Source organism: Myxocyprinus asiaticus, chromosome 39 (genome assembly GCF_019703515.2).
Source record: "Myxocyprinus asiaticus isolate MX2 ecotype Aquarium Trade chromosome 39, UBuf_Myxa_2, whole genome shotgun sequence".
Lineage (NCBI taxonomy): Eukaryota > Metazoa > Chordata > Actinopteri > Cypriniformes > Catostomidae > Myxocyprinus > Myxocyprinus asiaticus.
This window is the reverse complement of record NC_059382.1, coordinates 19,172,084-19,188,461: the sequence shown is the minus strand read 5'-3', so window position 1 is coordinate 19,188,461 and position 16,378 is coordinate 19,172,084. Positions and strand designations below refer to the sequence as shown.

General features: G+C 38.4%; 2 protein-coding genes across 6 annotated transcripts in view; one reads left to right on the top strand and one right to left on the bottom strand.

Moving 5' to 3' along the window:
• Positions 1-557: 557 nt before the first annotated feature.
• ccdc153 (coiled-coil domain containing 153) lies at positions 558-7,970 on the bottom strand. Its single transcript, XM_051679418.1, has 6 exons — positions 7,764-7,970; positions 7,570-7,635; positions 7,367-7,486; positions 1,904-1,996; positions 1,655-1,785; positions 558-1,222 (listed from the first exon to the last, which is right to left on the bottom strand). The coding sequence occupies exons 1-6, from the start codon at positions 7,831-7,833 to the stop codon at positions 1,094-1,096; spliced, it is 609 nt and encodes a 202-aa protein (XP_051535378.1). The 5' UTR covers positions 7,834-7,970; the 3' UTR covers positions 558-1,093.
• Positions 7,971-10,113: 2,143 nt separating this feature from the next.
• LOC127429782 (E3 ubiquitin-protein ligase CBL-like) overlaps positions 10,114-16,378 on the top strand; it is a 69,465-nt gene continuing 63,200 nt past the window's right edge. For 2 of the 5 annotated variants that reach the window (XM_051678976.1, XM_051678970.1), the window contains exon 1: positions 10,115-10,823. In XM_051678976.1, the coding sequence (XP_051534936.1) occupies positions 10,677-10,823 (147 nt within the window). In that variant the 5' untranslated portion in view covers positions 10,115-10,676. Of the gene's footprint in view, positions 10,824-16,378 lie in introns of all 5 variants that reach the window. The other 3 variants (XM_051678972.1, XM_051678971.1, XM_051678973.1) reach the window with 3 other exon arrangements.

Below are 16,378 nucleotides of genomic sequence, written 5' to 3'. Positions count from 1 at the left end.
CACCCTCCAATTGATTGTTCTCAGTTTGGGGGACATTGATCGCCTGCCTGCCATACGATCGACTGCACACAAAAGACGTCACACATTGTACTGACAGCTCTTTTCATGAACACAAAAGAAATTGTTACATTTATAATGGCATAGCAAGAAGGTAATAGTTAATTGCATTAACATCAGGAATCAGATGTATGAAAAACTGTACTGAGATGATGTTTGAAGAGTTTGGAAACGTGAATTTATTCCAGACATTGAGTTCTCCTGGGATTCTCATGTCCAGGATTTAACAGCTGGTATTTGTCTGGAGAATTTGAGCATTTTTCTTGGCATCAGACTTAGAAGAAATCTACAGGTAAACATTCTACTGATTCTATAGGGAGAAACCTAAATCATAGATGGGTTATTCAATTATTTTATTAGAAGCATTTGAAATTTGAGTTCAAGTTTAACAGTACAAGTTAAATTAGGCCAACAGAGACACCTGCTGGTCACAGAGTGAGCTGCACTGTGTATGTAAACAAGTATCTTGGATGCTTAAGTTCAATTATAATTTTATTTTATCTTTTTATGGAAACAAAATACACTTATTACACATGTACTGTATAAAAATGTAAATATAGGAATTTTGGAGACCGGGTGCATGTTTTATTTATGTTTTTATTTTTTGATTTATTTAGGGGGGTATTTAAGAGGTATGCCCACCTCTTCAGACACTACTACACCACTGGTTATGAATATTCTATAAACAATATGAACAGTATTCATTATGCAAGGATAATTCAACAGGAAAGCAGATCTACAGTACTGGGCCTTCCTTCTATTTTCAAACTATGTGAATTCACTTTTTTTGACAGCCTTCAAAAGCCATGTATAATTTTTGCTGATGTGAAACAAATGTAAACGTCCTTTTGACCTTTATTTTTATGAAATGAGAATTAGGATGCACACAATGCAACTTGTTCAAAAAATAAAGTATGACTTTAGACCTTAAAGCCAATATTGCTTTTTCAATATATAATATGCAATATATTATGTAAAAAGCCAGATGTCATTGGACAGATCTCTTCTTGGTCCTGCTTTTGTTCATAAGGTGTCCTCATATGTGAAGTGGGTTTATCCCAAAGTCCATGAGTGTGTCCTTGACTTCCTGATGAATGACTGTACTCTGATCTTCCCACTGAAGTCGAGTTTCAGCCAGGTGAGACAGCAAACTGTCCAAAGAACCCTGTACCGTGCCAATAAAAACAATAGACAAACTTATTAGGCAAATATAAGATAAAAAGTAGTTTAATAAATGGGGCATAACTCACCATCTGGCACAATTATTTAGAGGTGCAGATGGTCTCTACTTTGCTAAAATACTAAAGGCTAAAATGAATAACTGTGTAGCTGGCAATTAGAACACTTTAAATAACAGTCAATTACATTTGTTTGCTATAACATTATTTATACCTCATTTCAATGAGGCAGATTACTGTCACCAAGCTTTGAAATGTCACCAAGCTATCTGAAGCTGGATTTGTGTGAGAGAGCTAATAAAATATGCCATCCGTTGATGTGTCTAATAGATTTTTTTGATATATATCTATATACGGCACTGATATTTCACTTAATCACTTAAAGAGTTGTGTTCTGACTTTGAGAACAGTTCACTTACATGCAGTATCTTCTCACACTCTGCATCCATGCTGTCCAGTTTGCTTTGGAGGTCAGAAATTATGGCATCTTTTTCTGCTTCCGTTTTCTCTCGTTGCTCTCTTTCCAATTTTAATTTAACCTGACACTCAGCTAATCAAACAAAGGCCTTGTTTGTCATCAGTACGTCATTGGAGAGCTTGTGTTAGGTTAAAGCACACACTGCCTATGATAAGCAAAAGAGCTTGTATGTGTTAATGGCTGAACTCACCAAGCTGTGTCTGAAGCATGTTCACACTTAATTCCAGCATGTTCACTTTGGCATGCAGGTCTGTTTCCATGGATTTATATTGATGCTTGAGATCTGTTTACAAAGTTTTTGCAAAATGCAACAATAATCACTTCAATATAACATTGTATTTAAAAATACATTCATATAAGACATTCATAAATGTACATGATATTCTGGACATGCCATAAGAACTATACCTGTTTCAACAGTGAATCATCATACAGTCTCAAGACACTGTCTTTCATGAAAACTAAACAAGTTAATTTGGCCACAGATCAAGCTTGATGAAATAATGTCTACGGTTCTGCCTAGTAACTGCTCTGCAACTGAATCCTTATTATATGCTATAACTAGAAATACAGATTTTTTTTTTTTTTTAGCATTATTAGTTTTGATGATGGGCCAGTTGAGCCAACATCTGAAGTGACTGCCAAGTTTGAGATCAATAACATGTTAGAAATAACATTTTACATTATATACATGGCAAACTAACCAGTCATGTTTTACATTTTACTGATCAAAGAAAATAGGACCTACTAGGATCTACTGTATTTAGTGTTGGGCAAGCTGCTCAGAAATGTAGCAAAATTTCCCATTTACTCTACAGAAAGAAATAGCTAAACCACAATTGATAAGCTGAAAGCTATTAGAGATAGCTAAGTCCACTACTTGTTACATTTAAGCTACTTCATATTATTTATAAATACTGAAAATAATCAGCTGCAATTCAATCTAATGCTTATTTATTGGGAAACAAAAACATCGCAAAAAGATATGTGGTGGTATCGGATCGGATGGTACTGAATTATTAGCATATTTGGTCCTACTTTATATTAGGTGTCTTTAACTACTACTAACATTAAATAACATACATTACAATGTATATATTATGTAATAACATATTGTTCTGCAAAATTCTCATATGATTTACATTTGCTGCAGCTGAGGTTGAGGTAGGTTAGTTAAGGAGTAGGATTAGGGGTTATGGTTTAGGTTAAGGGATGGGGTAGGGTTAGGTGTAGGGTTAGGGGTAATTTTAACAGTGTAACTGCAGATGTAATTAAATGTAGGTACTATAAATGTAAGTACAAAGCAACAACACATACAGAGCATCCGGAAAGTATTCACAGCGCTTCAATTTTTCCGCATTTTGTTATATTACAGCCTTATTCCAAAATGGATTAAATTCATTATTTTCCTCAAAATTCTACAAACAATACCCCATAATGACAATGTGAAAGAAGTTTGTTTGAAATCTTTGCAAATTTATTAAAAAAAAAAAAAAAAAAAAAATCACATGTACATAAGTACTCACAGCCTTTGCCATGACACTCAAAATTGAGCTCAGGTGCATCCTGTTTCCACTGATCATCCTTGAGATTTTCTACAACTTGATTGGAGTCCACCTGTGGTAAATTCAGTTGATTGGACATGATTTGGAAAGGCACACACCTGTCTATATAAGGTCCCACAGTTAACAGTGCATGTCAGAGCACAAACCAAGCCATGAAGTCCAAGGAATTGTCTGTAGACCTCTGAGACAGGATTGTATCAAGGCACAGATCTAGGGAAGGGTACAAAAAAAAAATTCTGCAGCATTGAAGGTCCCAATGAGCACAGTGGCCTCCATCATCTGTAAATGGAAGAAGTTTGGAACCACCAGGACTCTTCCTAGAGCTGGCCGCCCAGCCGAACTGAGCGATCGGGGGAGAAGGGCCTTAGTCAGGGAGGTGACCAAGAACCCGATGGTCACTCTGACAGAGCTCCAGCGTTTCTCTGTGGAGAGAGGAGAACCTTCCAGAAGAACAACCATCTCTGCAGCACTCCACCAATCAGGCCTGTATGGTAGAGTGGCCAGATGGAAGCCTCTCCTCAGTAAAAGGCACATAACAGCCCGCCTGGAGTTTGCCAAAAGGCACCTGAAGGACTCTCAGACCATGAGAAACAAAATTCTCTGGTCTGATGAAACAAAGATTGAACTCTTTGGCCTGAATGGCAAGTGTAATGTATGGAAGAAACCAGGCAAAGCTCATCACCTGGCCAATACCATCCCTACAGTGAAACATGGTGGTGGCAGCATCATGCTGTGGGGATGTTTTTCAGCGGCAGGAACTGGGAGACTAGTCAGGATCGAGGGAAAGATGAATGCAGCAATGTACAGAGACATCCTTGATGAAAACCTGCTCTAGAGTGCTCTGGACCTCAGGCTGGGGCGAAGGTTCATCTTCCAACAGGACAACAACCCCTAGATAGCACACAGCCAAGATAACAAAGGAGTGGCTACGGGACAACTCTGTGAATGTCCTTGAGTGGCCCAGCCAGAGCCCAGACTTGAACCCGATTGAACATCTCTGGAGAGATCTGAAAATGGCTGTGCACCGACGCTCCCCATCCAACCTGATGGAGCTTGAGAGGTCCTGCAAAGAAGAATGGGAGAAACTGCCCAAAAATAGGTGTGCCAAGCTTGTAACATCATACTCAAAAAGACTTGAGGCTGTAATTGGTGCCAAAGGTGCTTCAACAAAGTATTGAGCAAAGGCTGTGAATACTTATGTACATGTGATTTTTTTTTTTTCGTTTTTTATTTTTAATAAATTTGCAAAGATTTCAAACAAACTTCTTTCACGTTGTCATTATGGGGTATTATTTGTAGAATTTTGAGGAAAATAATGAATTTAATCCATTTTGGAATAAGGCTGTAACATAACAAAATGTGGAAAAAGTGAAGCGCTGTGAATACTTTCCGGATGCACTGTATGTACATAGTAAGTACATTGTATCAAATGCTTAAGTACATAGTTGTAAAAGACACCTAATAAAAAGTGGGTCAGCATATTCAAAAACTATATTTTCATGGTACTCCAAGGCAGGGCCGTAACAAAATATACTTTGAGGGGGACAAAAAGCATATTTTGTCTGATATGGCCAGACTGCAAAGGACCAAAGAGAACCATTATATATTTGTGATTTCAACAGGTACAAGGTACAAAGAATACCACAGTACTACTACAGTAATTGTAATGTCAAGACAGGGTAATATCATGCCATTTTTTTGTGTACTGTTTTGATACTCTTTAGAATGGGAATATCTTTACCTGCAGTACATAGTTTTTTAAAAGCTACATATGCAGCAGTTGAGTTTAATAAAAACTTTCTTCTTCAATGGCAAATTAAACAATGCAGTGTTAGTTTCAGTTATTTGGAGGTAAATATTCCACTTCATCCAGCGCTATTTTAGTTCTCTAATGTGGCCGGGACAGTTTGCTAACATGTGACTTTTGTTAACACAGTTTTGATCTGTTTTGAAATGTTGGCTTGTGAATGCAAACCGAACACTGTAAAAATGTCCATAATTTTAAAAGGTAAAAGAATGTAAAAATGCTTCAGTTAAAAAAGGTGAATTGGTAAATGGGGAGATATCGTAACATATGGTAAAAAAATTATAATACAGTATATTTAAGCAGACAATATGTAATTTTATGGTAAAATATTGTAAAACATTTTGTATAATTAACAGTACAAATTAGTATCATGTTTAACAAGAAAATACATGTCATTTTTTACGCAAAACTATTGTTACAATTACTGTACAAAACAATAGTCGGGCGTTCCCTGAAGTCCCTGTGTGACCCATCACATTTCATTACATTTTATGGAGATAGTTATGTTTTTTCTCATTTATTAGTTATGTACATTGGGGTGTTCTGTTTTATATTTTGTGTAGTTTAGTTCATGTTTATTGCATTTTTTAGCATCACATGTGTTACCCTGATGGTGTTTTGTGTTTGTGTAAGTGACACTGTGCACTGACTCTACAAGTGTATTAATTATTGCTCCTGGAAGGGTAACTCTTGATGAAAATTAAGTCATCATGTGGCTTTTTGTAGTTACTACGGTGATTGACAATACATTTTAAAGTGAAAATCAGACTATTATAGTTCCAGAAGGTTAGTATGGAGCTTATGTAATTTCATAATATAAGCAATAGTGAACCGTAAAATATACAGGCATCAAAATTACATCCCATAAAGCCTGAAACATGGTCACCACATTTTTACAGTAAACTTCTGACAACCACAGCTGCCAGTATTTTATTGTAAATTTAACAGAACTAACAGAGTGAACCAAGTAGAAAAATAGCATATTATCTTGTCAAAGTCACTGAGAAAGCATTTCAAATGATCCAGCGCATGAGTCAGCTGTCCAGATTATTCAAATTGAACTGCGAACGAACTAGTTCAGCCATTTTGCTAACCTGTTTGAACATTTCATTGAAGAGAACCAACCCAAATGAGTGAATCAAATGAGTCAGACATCTTTAGTTCTGATTATGAATAGATGACAGAGTATACCGGATAGACTACATGCTGAAATAATTTTTTTCTTTCTCGCTCAACATTTTGTTGTCATATTTATGAGTTATGGTTTTGTTAGCTGACCAAAAACAGAATAAGTGTCAGGTCAAGAACTGAGCTCGGGAGTCTGATACTCAGAACAAAAACTCTGCCACTGGACTATACAGTAAAAATTATTGCATAGGGTAATTCTCTTATTTATCACTTATGCATTGTCAGTGTTTTATAACATTAATTTTAAACTGAGGTTCAGAACCACAAATGGAAATTATGTGGGCCAAAGGGGGGAAAATGCATTTAAATTAATTGCCCTTGGCATGCACTTGGTGGGGCACAAATCATTCACACATAAACAGAATCACTGAAAAGATTTGAATCAAAAGAACGATTCTTTTTCACAATTCTGACATCGCTACTTCTCTCATGAATGCGCCAGTGAGAGCTAGGGCAGATGTCAATCTTTTAAGTGACTTTTGGTTTGTTTCTCACACAAAGCTATTGTATGGGTTCAGAAGACTTGGAATAGTGCACATGATACTTTTTCATCCTAAAAGTTAATTTAGACTCATCCCTCCTTTCATCAATATGAGTGTTAACATGATTTTAGTGTGATAAATCACCTACTTACCGTTTCTTTGTAAAGTTATATCCAATTTTTTGCCATCACAATGTAATACTTTAAATCCTAAAACCATAAACGATCCTTTACAGCTCAAATAATACACAATTTAACAGAAGCCCTGTTCACTCCCATTGTAACTCCTTCAATGTAACCTCGATTTTTGCTTTTTTTTTTTTTTTTTTGCTTATTTTTAAGAAAATGTGGGACGAGTCAAAATTATTTTCTGTGGTAATCAATATTATGCCACAAATGATGTCGATTGAGCTTAACTTGTATTGAACCTGGAATGTTCCTTTAAACTAGTTTTCAGTCTCCTTTATGTTTTATTATGTAAACTCTCACACATTTTTATTTAAGGTATTTCCAAAATACATTGGAAATGTTGAAATACTCTTTGATTCATGCAGGTGTACTCAAAACTTTTCACTGATATATCATTATACTATTTAGAATCTTTATACGGACCTGTTGTGATGTCCTTCATGTCTGATCGTTCTTGAGCAAGCACCTGCTCCAGATCTCTTATTTGGCTTTTCAAGTCATCTCTCACTGCTGTGGCCTGACGTGCTGCATTGGTCCTCAGTGCTGTCAAATATTTGAAATGATCAGCAAATAAAGAACACATCTGAGAAAAAAAAAGTCCAATTTAAGAATTATATTTGCCTTACCAAGATGTTCTTTTAAAACAGCCACGTCCAAGGCACTTCTCCGGTACTTTTCTGTAAGTCCATCATCTATGTATGATGAGAAAAAATGTAAATAAACACCATAACATCAGTCAAACACCACTGGAGTCTCCATTGTGCACACTAAACTGTTTTATGCTCATAAAATACAGTAAAAATATTAAATCAATCGACACCTTTTTCTGGTGTACTCTTTTTTGCTTTGTCCTTTTTGCTGTTTCCTGTTCCTTTCTTTTTTGGCGGCATTATGTGGAGATTCTAGAACTGCATTCTTGGATCAGAATAAAAAGTTTCATTGTGTCTGAACTGTCTGTACTGAGTCGCCTAGTAGCGTGGGCGGGGCCAAAGTGAAGCGTTAGCCAATCACCTCGCTAGAATGCCAATTTCAGTTGTTCTTCGTAACCGCATTGCATCACGTTACCGGCTGGTTGCCTGGAGGTGTGTATCGTTGCTAAGCGATTCGCATTGTTGTAGAAACAAGAGACCTTTAAGATATCTTTCAATTGTGCTCGGATTGCTTACAGAGAATTTCACACTTTCATTTAAAGTAGGAAATATAAATAGTAATCTCTTTCACGAGTGTGTTCTTTGTAGGCTATTTACTTTTATTTAGTCTCTTTCTATGCTGAATAACGAATGAGCTGAATAATTAAATTGGTCGCAAAAGACAGGTCGTATGTTTTCAAGAGAAAAAAAAAACATCCACAATTGTGAACTTATGAAGTTATAAATTGATAAATATAAACAAATCATATAAATGGTAAGCGGTTTGAATGGGGGTGTCAGTTTGCGGCAATTCAAGTTCATGGTCACCAACTGGGCTACTAAATCGTCTTAGGGGCCGTTCACACCGAACACATTTTTGTGTCTGTCTCCGCTGTTTTAAATAGTTTTCCTATGAAAACATGCGCTCGACTGAAATCTTTGACCGTTGCGCCTGAATCCTTCAATCAAGGAGTGCCAACAAGGTTAGCATAGCAATGCGTAACATGGCCGTCAATAAACATTCTATTGTCGGTACACTGGCGAGGAGACAAGAGGCCTTTTTTATGGATGTCTGTGGAGGAGATGCATCAGTACACTGAATAAACTGCTTTTATAAGGAAACAGCAGATCACTTAATGAACTGACCACCTGTCTGCTAATCCTCGACATGTTTTAAACTAAACAATACTTTTGGAGTGAACTATGTGTGGAGTTTACTACAATAACATTTCTGTTTTATAGGAGAAGACACGGACAATTTTGCGACAGGTAGTGTCAGTTTACGGCTCTCCACATTCATTTTGGGTTTCGTTATCTCTACGTTAGCACCACCTCTCGCTGTCGTAACACACTAGTTGACCGTTACGCTCTCACCAATGTTAAAAATGTTGAGGTTGTCATCTCAGTATAGAAGATCCAATTTAAGTCCTTTTTTTTTTTACTATAAATTCTCCTTCCTGCCCAGTAGGTGGCAATATGCATGAATAATGTGAATTGCCAAAACCACAAGAAGAAGATAGTGAAAGTGGAGATTTATAGTCAAAATTACTTAAAGCTGGAGTTTCTGCGACACTAGCGCCACCGAACGGAATTGCAAAAAAAAAAATGTTGTTTTTAAACAGCTTTCTGAATACGCCTTGCCTGCAGTCAGGGGCGTAGATTCAAGCCAAATCTACGCCCTTGACTGCAGTTGTTCAAACAGTCAGATAGTCCCGCCCTCAACTCACGCCATTGAGTGCACGGGCAGAGTGTGCGGAGGTAGGCAGCTACGTAGTTAGACAGGCAGGTAGGCCATCCAATCACTGCATTCGTGCCAAATGAAATGTTTGGATGGGCCTTTTACAGGCCTGTGACTGCCACAGATAATGGATTTTTTTTTTTTTTTTTTTTTTTTTTTTTATCAGAGCACTTGATTTATTGATTGCTGTCAGGATGCAAAGAGACTTTCAACCAGTATAACAAAAAATGTATAAAGTGCATACTCTAGCTTTAATTATTGATAATTTTCTCACCCACACTTATCATATCGCTTTTGAAGATATGGATTTAAGCACTGAAATCTTATGGATTACTTTTATGCTGCATTTATGTGCTTTTTTTTAGCTTCACACTTTTGGTACCCATTCACTTGCATTGCATGGATGTACAGAGCTGAGAAATGCGACTAAAAATCTTCATTTGTGTTCAGCAGAAAAGGGAAAGGCATACACATCTGGGATGGCATGAGGGGGAGTAAATAATGACAGAGTATTCATTTTTGGGTGTACTATCCCTTTAAACAATTCATTTCTTTAACCACAAAGACAGCTAATGTACAAATCCTACTATTCCAGAGGCTTAGTTCATTCATATTAATAATATGCTGACGTTGCTTGGTAACCTTCCTAACGTCATTAATATTCATAAGCCAAGCCATCACAGTAGAAGAACCAGCACATTCGCACGAGGGCAAGGATGGAGGAGGAGAAACGTGCGAATGAGAAAGAGGGCGAGGTCTGAACAGGCGGAAGTGGACGAACAGGAAGCGAGCAATCTCACGAGCATAGAAGGTGGTGTTCATTTCCCTAATATATTTATTTATCTTATTTCTCCCTGCTGCCCGATCTAAGAGATATTTGCATTTTCATGTGGAGAAAGACGATCTGAGCTTGGCTTATAATAAGCACGAGCGGTCGCTTTTCCCTGACCCCCCCCCCCCCCAGACTTGCTCAGCCTGAACTTCCCGTTGCAGTTGCAGAAGCTCATAGACGAGAGAGAGAGAGAGAGAGAGAGCGCTGCAGGAAAAAGGGAATATCACGCACGGTGTGTAGTTTTGAAAGCAGTTGTTCCTCCAAGTCCAGACACCCATCGTCTCACGTGAAAACTCGCTTTTTACGCGTTATTTTTAACGGAATCAGCTCTTTACCGATATCGCCTCAGTGTGGTTTGCGACAGGTAGTGTCAGCTTCCTGCATGGCGATTTTAATGGGGATCTTGTATCGATAAAGATCCCCCTCCCCCCCGACGGACCCTCGCTCGAACCGGACTCGGGCGCTGTCCTCGCCGGGGGGTGTCCGATCACAGTTCTATTTTTGACTACGAAAAGCAAACTGTGGAGTTAGAAAATGGCAGGAAATCTGAAGAAAGGTGGGGGGCTAATTGGCATGATGAAGGACGCTTTTCAGCCTCACCATCACCTCCACCACTCCCATCACCAGCCCGGGGCCGTGGACAAAAAGACGGTGGAGAAATGCTGGAAATTCATGGACAAGGTGAGTGACTTTATCAAGCAAAGATACAAGAAATGAAGGATACTAGAGAGCTGCTGTGTAGCTAGCAAACTCGGGTCTCTTGTTATCTTAGCGGGACGGCCTGCACGCAGGATTACTAATGCAATATGGCAGGACAGCCGAGCTAAGGCTAACTGCAAGCTAGTAAACTAAATTCAACCGGACAAATAGTCTTTAGGTATCCAGGTTTGAAGCGTTGGTCTGTTGTGGAACCCTTACAGCCCAACTTGCGTAACAGGAACTGTGAAAATGGCACAGGACTACAACAGAGTCTTGTGCTAGTTGTGTTAGCTCAGTAGCTTGGCTCATTATTTTGCTAATGATATGTGTAGTGTAAGATGAATAGAAATGGTTTGGGGATCCCTGTCCCAATGAGTCTTATCTGCTTAGAAATACTAAAATGTGTTAAGCAACTAGTATCTGATTATACTGAGCCTCTCGTTGGTCAGTCATTTGGTTATTTTGCCCTTACTTAGTGTAGACGTGGATAGTGGACAGTTGGTGGGTTCAATTGCTAACTCAACCTCTATTTTCTACCATTTTTATTAGCCTTAAGTTTTTAAATAACCACCAGAAAGTGTCCAGTACAAACCAATACATTATTTTCCAACATATGCCTTTTGTTTTTAAAGTCTGTCACTCCAACTTTATTAGATAGCAGCTGTGTTAAAGGGACAGTTCACAAAAAAAAACAAAAATAATAATAATAATAATAATAATAATAATAATATATATATTCTGTCATTATTTACTCACCCTCATGTTGTTCCAATCCAGCATAACTTTCTATCGTGGAACACAAATGGAGATGTTACGCAGAATGTTAATCTCAGTCACCATTCACTTTCATTGCATCTTTTTCCGTACAATAAAAGTGAATGGTGACTGAGGCTAACATTCTGCCTAACATCTCCTTTTCTGTTCCACAGAAAAAAGTTTTAAAGGTTCGAATTGGAACAACATGAGGAGTAAATGATGACAGAATTGAAAGCTGTGAATTAAATTTATGCGAAAATCCATAATATTGCAAAAACAATGAGCGAATAAGGCGACATTTCAATCCCATGTGTTCAAAAGAACAAAATTGTAACTTCCGGATGAATTGTAGCCATCGTGACTCTTTTATTAATAAAATACTTGCGGTTGAGAACACACAAACAAAACACTGTAAAGAACTTGCCTCATGCCACACAATTCTGGGAGTACTGTCTGTGCATTCCTCCGTCCTTATGACTTTACCGTGCAGATTTTTAAGATATTTTTCAAAAGTGTCAATAAACATGCTCTTCAGCACAGTTGAAGTTGTATTGGACTTATGTGCGCCGCCAACTCTTTCCAGGCTTTTGATTTTCAGGACAATGCTATTACAGGATAACCAGAGCAACATTTTAGATACGATGATTGGTCCGCTGATTAGTCCAGTTATTAACTAATTAGTCAGTCACATGGCTTTTTTGATGGGCATCTTCAATTCCTAATAAATTCAATAGGAGTTTATTAGGTAAATGTGTTTCCATCATAGTTTATGTGCATTTCTTCTTATTGAATAAAAAAAGTTTCCACCTCAATCGAGTGTATATGTTTTTATGCACATTTTGGAGGTTTTATTTGTATCTTGCCGTTTCCATCAAGCAGTTTTTATGCGATATCCCAAAATGTGCTTAAAAATACGTAAATGGACACCCAACTATTGTCAGGCAAACTGTCCTTTTAATCACAAACTGGTTTATTTTTTAATATACAGATCTATCCGAAGAGGGGATGGGCAGGTGTGATTAAGTTGTAACTGACAGCGGATTCAGCTAAATCAATGTAAAACCGTTATTGTAACATCTGTTCACCAGTGGGGGTTTTGTTGAATTCGCTTTTTGCTGCCTCACAATACAAAAGTTGAAGCTGCAGTTCATGGAAAATACTTGTGGTTACTGACCTCACACTTCCTGTAATGTTCACACTGGTACATGTGTAAAATGCTGCATCTTTCACCGAGACGTGAAAGCCATTTAGAACTCATCCTGTTAGTACAGTGAACCGTGTAAATACTAAAGATTTTTAATTCATAGTGTATGTTGAACAGAGAAAGGCAATTATTACTGAGAAGAGAAAACAGTTCATGCTTCCTGATTGGGATGTTTGCGACTTCCTATTTGCTTGGTTTCACATTGGATAGTTTGGTTAGCGCACATGTGACACATCACACTGCTTTCATAAGTTAATCTTCCCATCTTCCCATTTTTCGCAACATAACATCAAATGGAAATGTACAATATTAACTGAATGCTGGGAAAGACCTTGAACAGTTAAAAACCTTAATGATTATTTAGTATGAAGGTCTGGATCAGTAATTAAGGATGTTCAGGATTGAATTTACTTTGTAAAACAGTTTGAGTTTCACTTGCAAAATGGACCATGAAAGTTTCTTCGTAGGTCTTGTGCATTCATTAAGCCTTGGCTGTTCATTATAAAATGTTAACTTTTGTTATGTAATCCATTTAGCTATATTCCGTGAATCCACTGTATCCACATTCAGCAACCTCTTTATTAGATCTATAAGCTGTTAAAATATGTAGCATCTCACTAGTCTTGTTCTTTCCTGTTTTATTTTTAACTTTGCAAAAATGTTGCACAGTCAAATTCAAATCAACATTGCTAATAAAATCCTTAATGCTGCCATGGGTTTCCCCAATACTGGATTACTTCTGTATTCGTTGTGTGTCGTTTGTATTCACCACCTTATTTACAAATACAAACGATTATCTAGGTGATTTGATTTCCTTTTAGGGTTTAGTGATCGTTAAACAGACCGATGAAGAGCATTTGTTGATAGGTTAAAGATTTGCATACTGGTAGATGGTTGGTTCTACATTGAATGCAAATTTAAAGGCATACATGGAAATGTTGCATTAATAAGTGCATAAATGCAGCAATTTAAATTCAATAATTTATGTTTTAATTGGCTTTCCTGGCAGTACATTTCATGTTTTGGGACCTAGACGAGTGGGTCTGCAGGGAGGGGATATGGCTCGCTTCTGCTCTGTAGGGGTGCAAAGGGGTGAACAAAATTCTGCACCACTTTGCACTTTTTTAAAATTCAGACAGACTATCACTGGAAGCCATAATGACTGCGCGTCTGCACATGGACACGTAGACGCATGCATGCTCGCTGATAATTCTCAAGCCGTCCTGTCTCCACAGTCTTATCTCTTGGCTGTCAGTATGATGGTAACTAATACTGGGGAGCTGGGGGTGCATGAGAGCCAGAAGCTTTGGAGCACAAGTCAGACTCACTGGTGACCCCTCTGTGATGTCATCAGCTCGCCACCACCCCCCAATCACAGCTGGTCCTCTGCTAAAGAGAAAAGAGATAAGAACGGCTACAAGGCCTCCGAGCAGCTGCATGCAGCGCCTGCCCTCTTATTGCTGGAACATGGACTTGTGGGCACTTTTCAAACTGATAGGGTGGTGACATTTGAGCAGATTCCCTTTTTCTCAAATTTCCCACCCATGTCTTTATCAACAGTTAAAAAGGTGATGATGTGTTGCTTTGGTCCAGACAGCACAGAAACACTTTGGTTGAATAAAAACCAAGGCTATTGTAGCATAAACCTAGCCATTAAGTAGTTTGGCTAGTGAAGTGGTTTAAGGACATGCACTTAATCATGATGATTTATTGTCTGGAATGGATGGTGTTTCTTGGAAGATTTCAACAAGCCTCATGGTCTCAACACATTAAAACCTTATGGCATTAAAAGTACACAAACATCATTCCCAGTTACAAGAAGTAAATGTTGTTGAAATGGATTTGATATCCTAGTGTTGTGGATTGCATCCATGGCTTTTTCTACAAACATAGTTGTCAGGATATTTTGCTCACATAAAGGCTTCGGTCTTCAAGATTTTCTCTGGAATGCTCTTGTTGTTTGGCCTGAAAATGTGTGCATTTACATTTACATTTAGTCATTTAGCAGATGCTTTTATCCAAAGCGACTTACAAAGGAGACACATTGCAAGCAATTTGTCATACAAAGTTTAACAATATCTGCAATATAGGTCTGCCAAGTTCTAACAGTGGCTGGAGTAGTAAAGATGCTAGCACAGAAGAAAGATCAGACAAGGATTTTTATTTTTATTTTTTATTTTTTTGAAGTGCAGGTTAAGTGCAGTAGTAAGTGCAGTTAGTGTGGGTTTGTTAAGTGCTCGTGGAACAAATGTATTTTCAGCTGGTTCTTGAATGTTGAGAAGGTAACAGTAGATCCTGTATAGGTTGGAAGTACATTCCACCACAGAGAAAGTGAACGATAGTGAAATATACTTTGAGCCTCTTTGTGATGGGACCACCAGGCATCGCTTATTCATAGACCGCAGAGAGCGAGTTGAAGCATACACCTGAAGAAGTTAATTAAAGTAAGAGGATGCGGTTCCATTGGCTGTTCTGAAAGCCTGAGTCAAAGCCTTGAATTTGATGCGGGCAGCTACAGGTAGCCAGTGGAGTGAAATAAAGAGTGGGGTGACATGAGCCCTTTTTGGCTAATTGAAGACCAGATGCGCTGCTGCATTCTGGATCATCTGCAGTGGCTTAATTGTGTTAGCTGGAAGGCCAGCTAACAGAGCATTGCAGTTGTTCAGTCTTGAAATGACCAGAGCTTGGACAAGGAGCTGTGTAGCATATTCAGACAGGAAAGGTCTGATTTTCCTGATGTTGTAAAGCATGAATCTTCAAGACCGGGTGGTTAATGTGATGTGTGCAATGAAATTAAGCTGCTCATCTACCACCACTCCCAGGTTCCGGGCTGTTCTGGTTGGTGTTAGTGTAGTTGAACCAAGATGAATAGTGAGGTTGTGTTCAACAGGTCAAAATGGGTTGGCTGGGATCACAAGGAGTTCTGCCTTGGCAAGGTTGAGCTGAAGGTGTCGTTCCTACATCTAGGCTGAAATGTCCGAGAGGCAGGCAGAGATGCGAGCTGAGACAGTAGGGTCATCAGGCTGGAATGACAGGTAGAGCTGCGTATGAGGATGAGAATGGATGATTTGGAGTTGGCTCTCGACAGTCGTAGGGTTTCAGCTACTGACAAGAGGGCAGTCTCTGTTGAGTGTCCTGGTTGAATATGACCCTCTCAAGAGTTTTAGACAGGAAGGGTAGGAGAGAGACCGGTCTGTAGTTGTCGACTATTGTGGGGTTATGTGTTGGGTTGGGTTAGCAGTGGGGTTACTCAAGCCTGCTTTAATGTATTGGGAAAGTTTCCAATTGTGAGAGATGCGTTGATAATGTGTGTGAGTGCGGGTAAGATCAATGGAGAGGCCTAGCTTGCATAATATGGGAGGGGATAGGGTCAAGTGGACAGGTGGTAGGACGGGATAGGTTAAAATTTTAGTCAGTATAGGTTTTTATTTCTCCCTCACACTCATCATACTGTAAAATAAAATGTGCAAAATGTTGACCTACAGAGGACATGGAGTTAGTTTGCAGTTCCCTGTTCTTGATCGATAGTCAACTTTATGTGCCTTTAGAGAATTCTACAGAATATCTGGATCAAAAT

Bases quoted from the DNA above. Each gene is read 5' to 3' on its own strand.
- ccdc153 (XM_051679418.1), bottom strand. From the start codon at position 7,833: ATGCCGCCAAAAAAGAAAGGAACAGGAAACAGCAAAAAGGACAAAGCA. The intron at 1,997-7,366 runs GTCCGTATAAAG...CTTTGTAAACAG, and splicing joins CATGAAGGACATCACAACAG to ATCTCAAGCATCAATATAAA. The intron at 1,786-1,903 runs GTGAGTTCAGCC...TTGTTTGATTAG, and splicing joins CATGCTTCAGACACAGCTTG to CTGAGTGTCAGGTTAAATTA.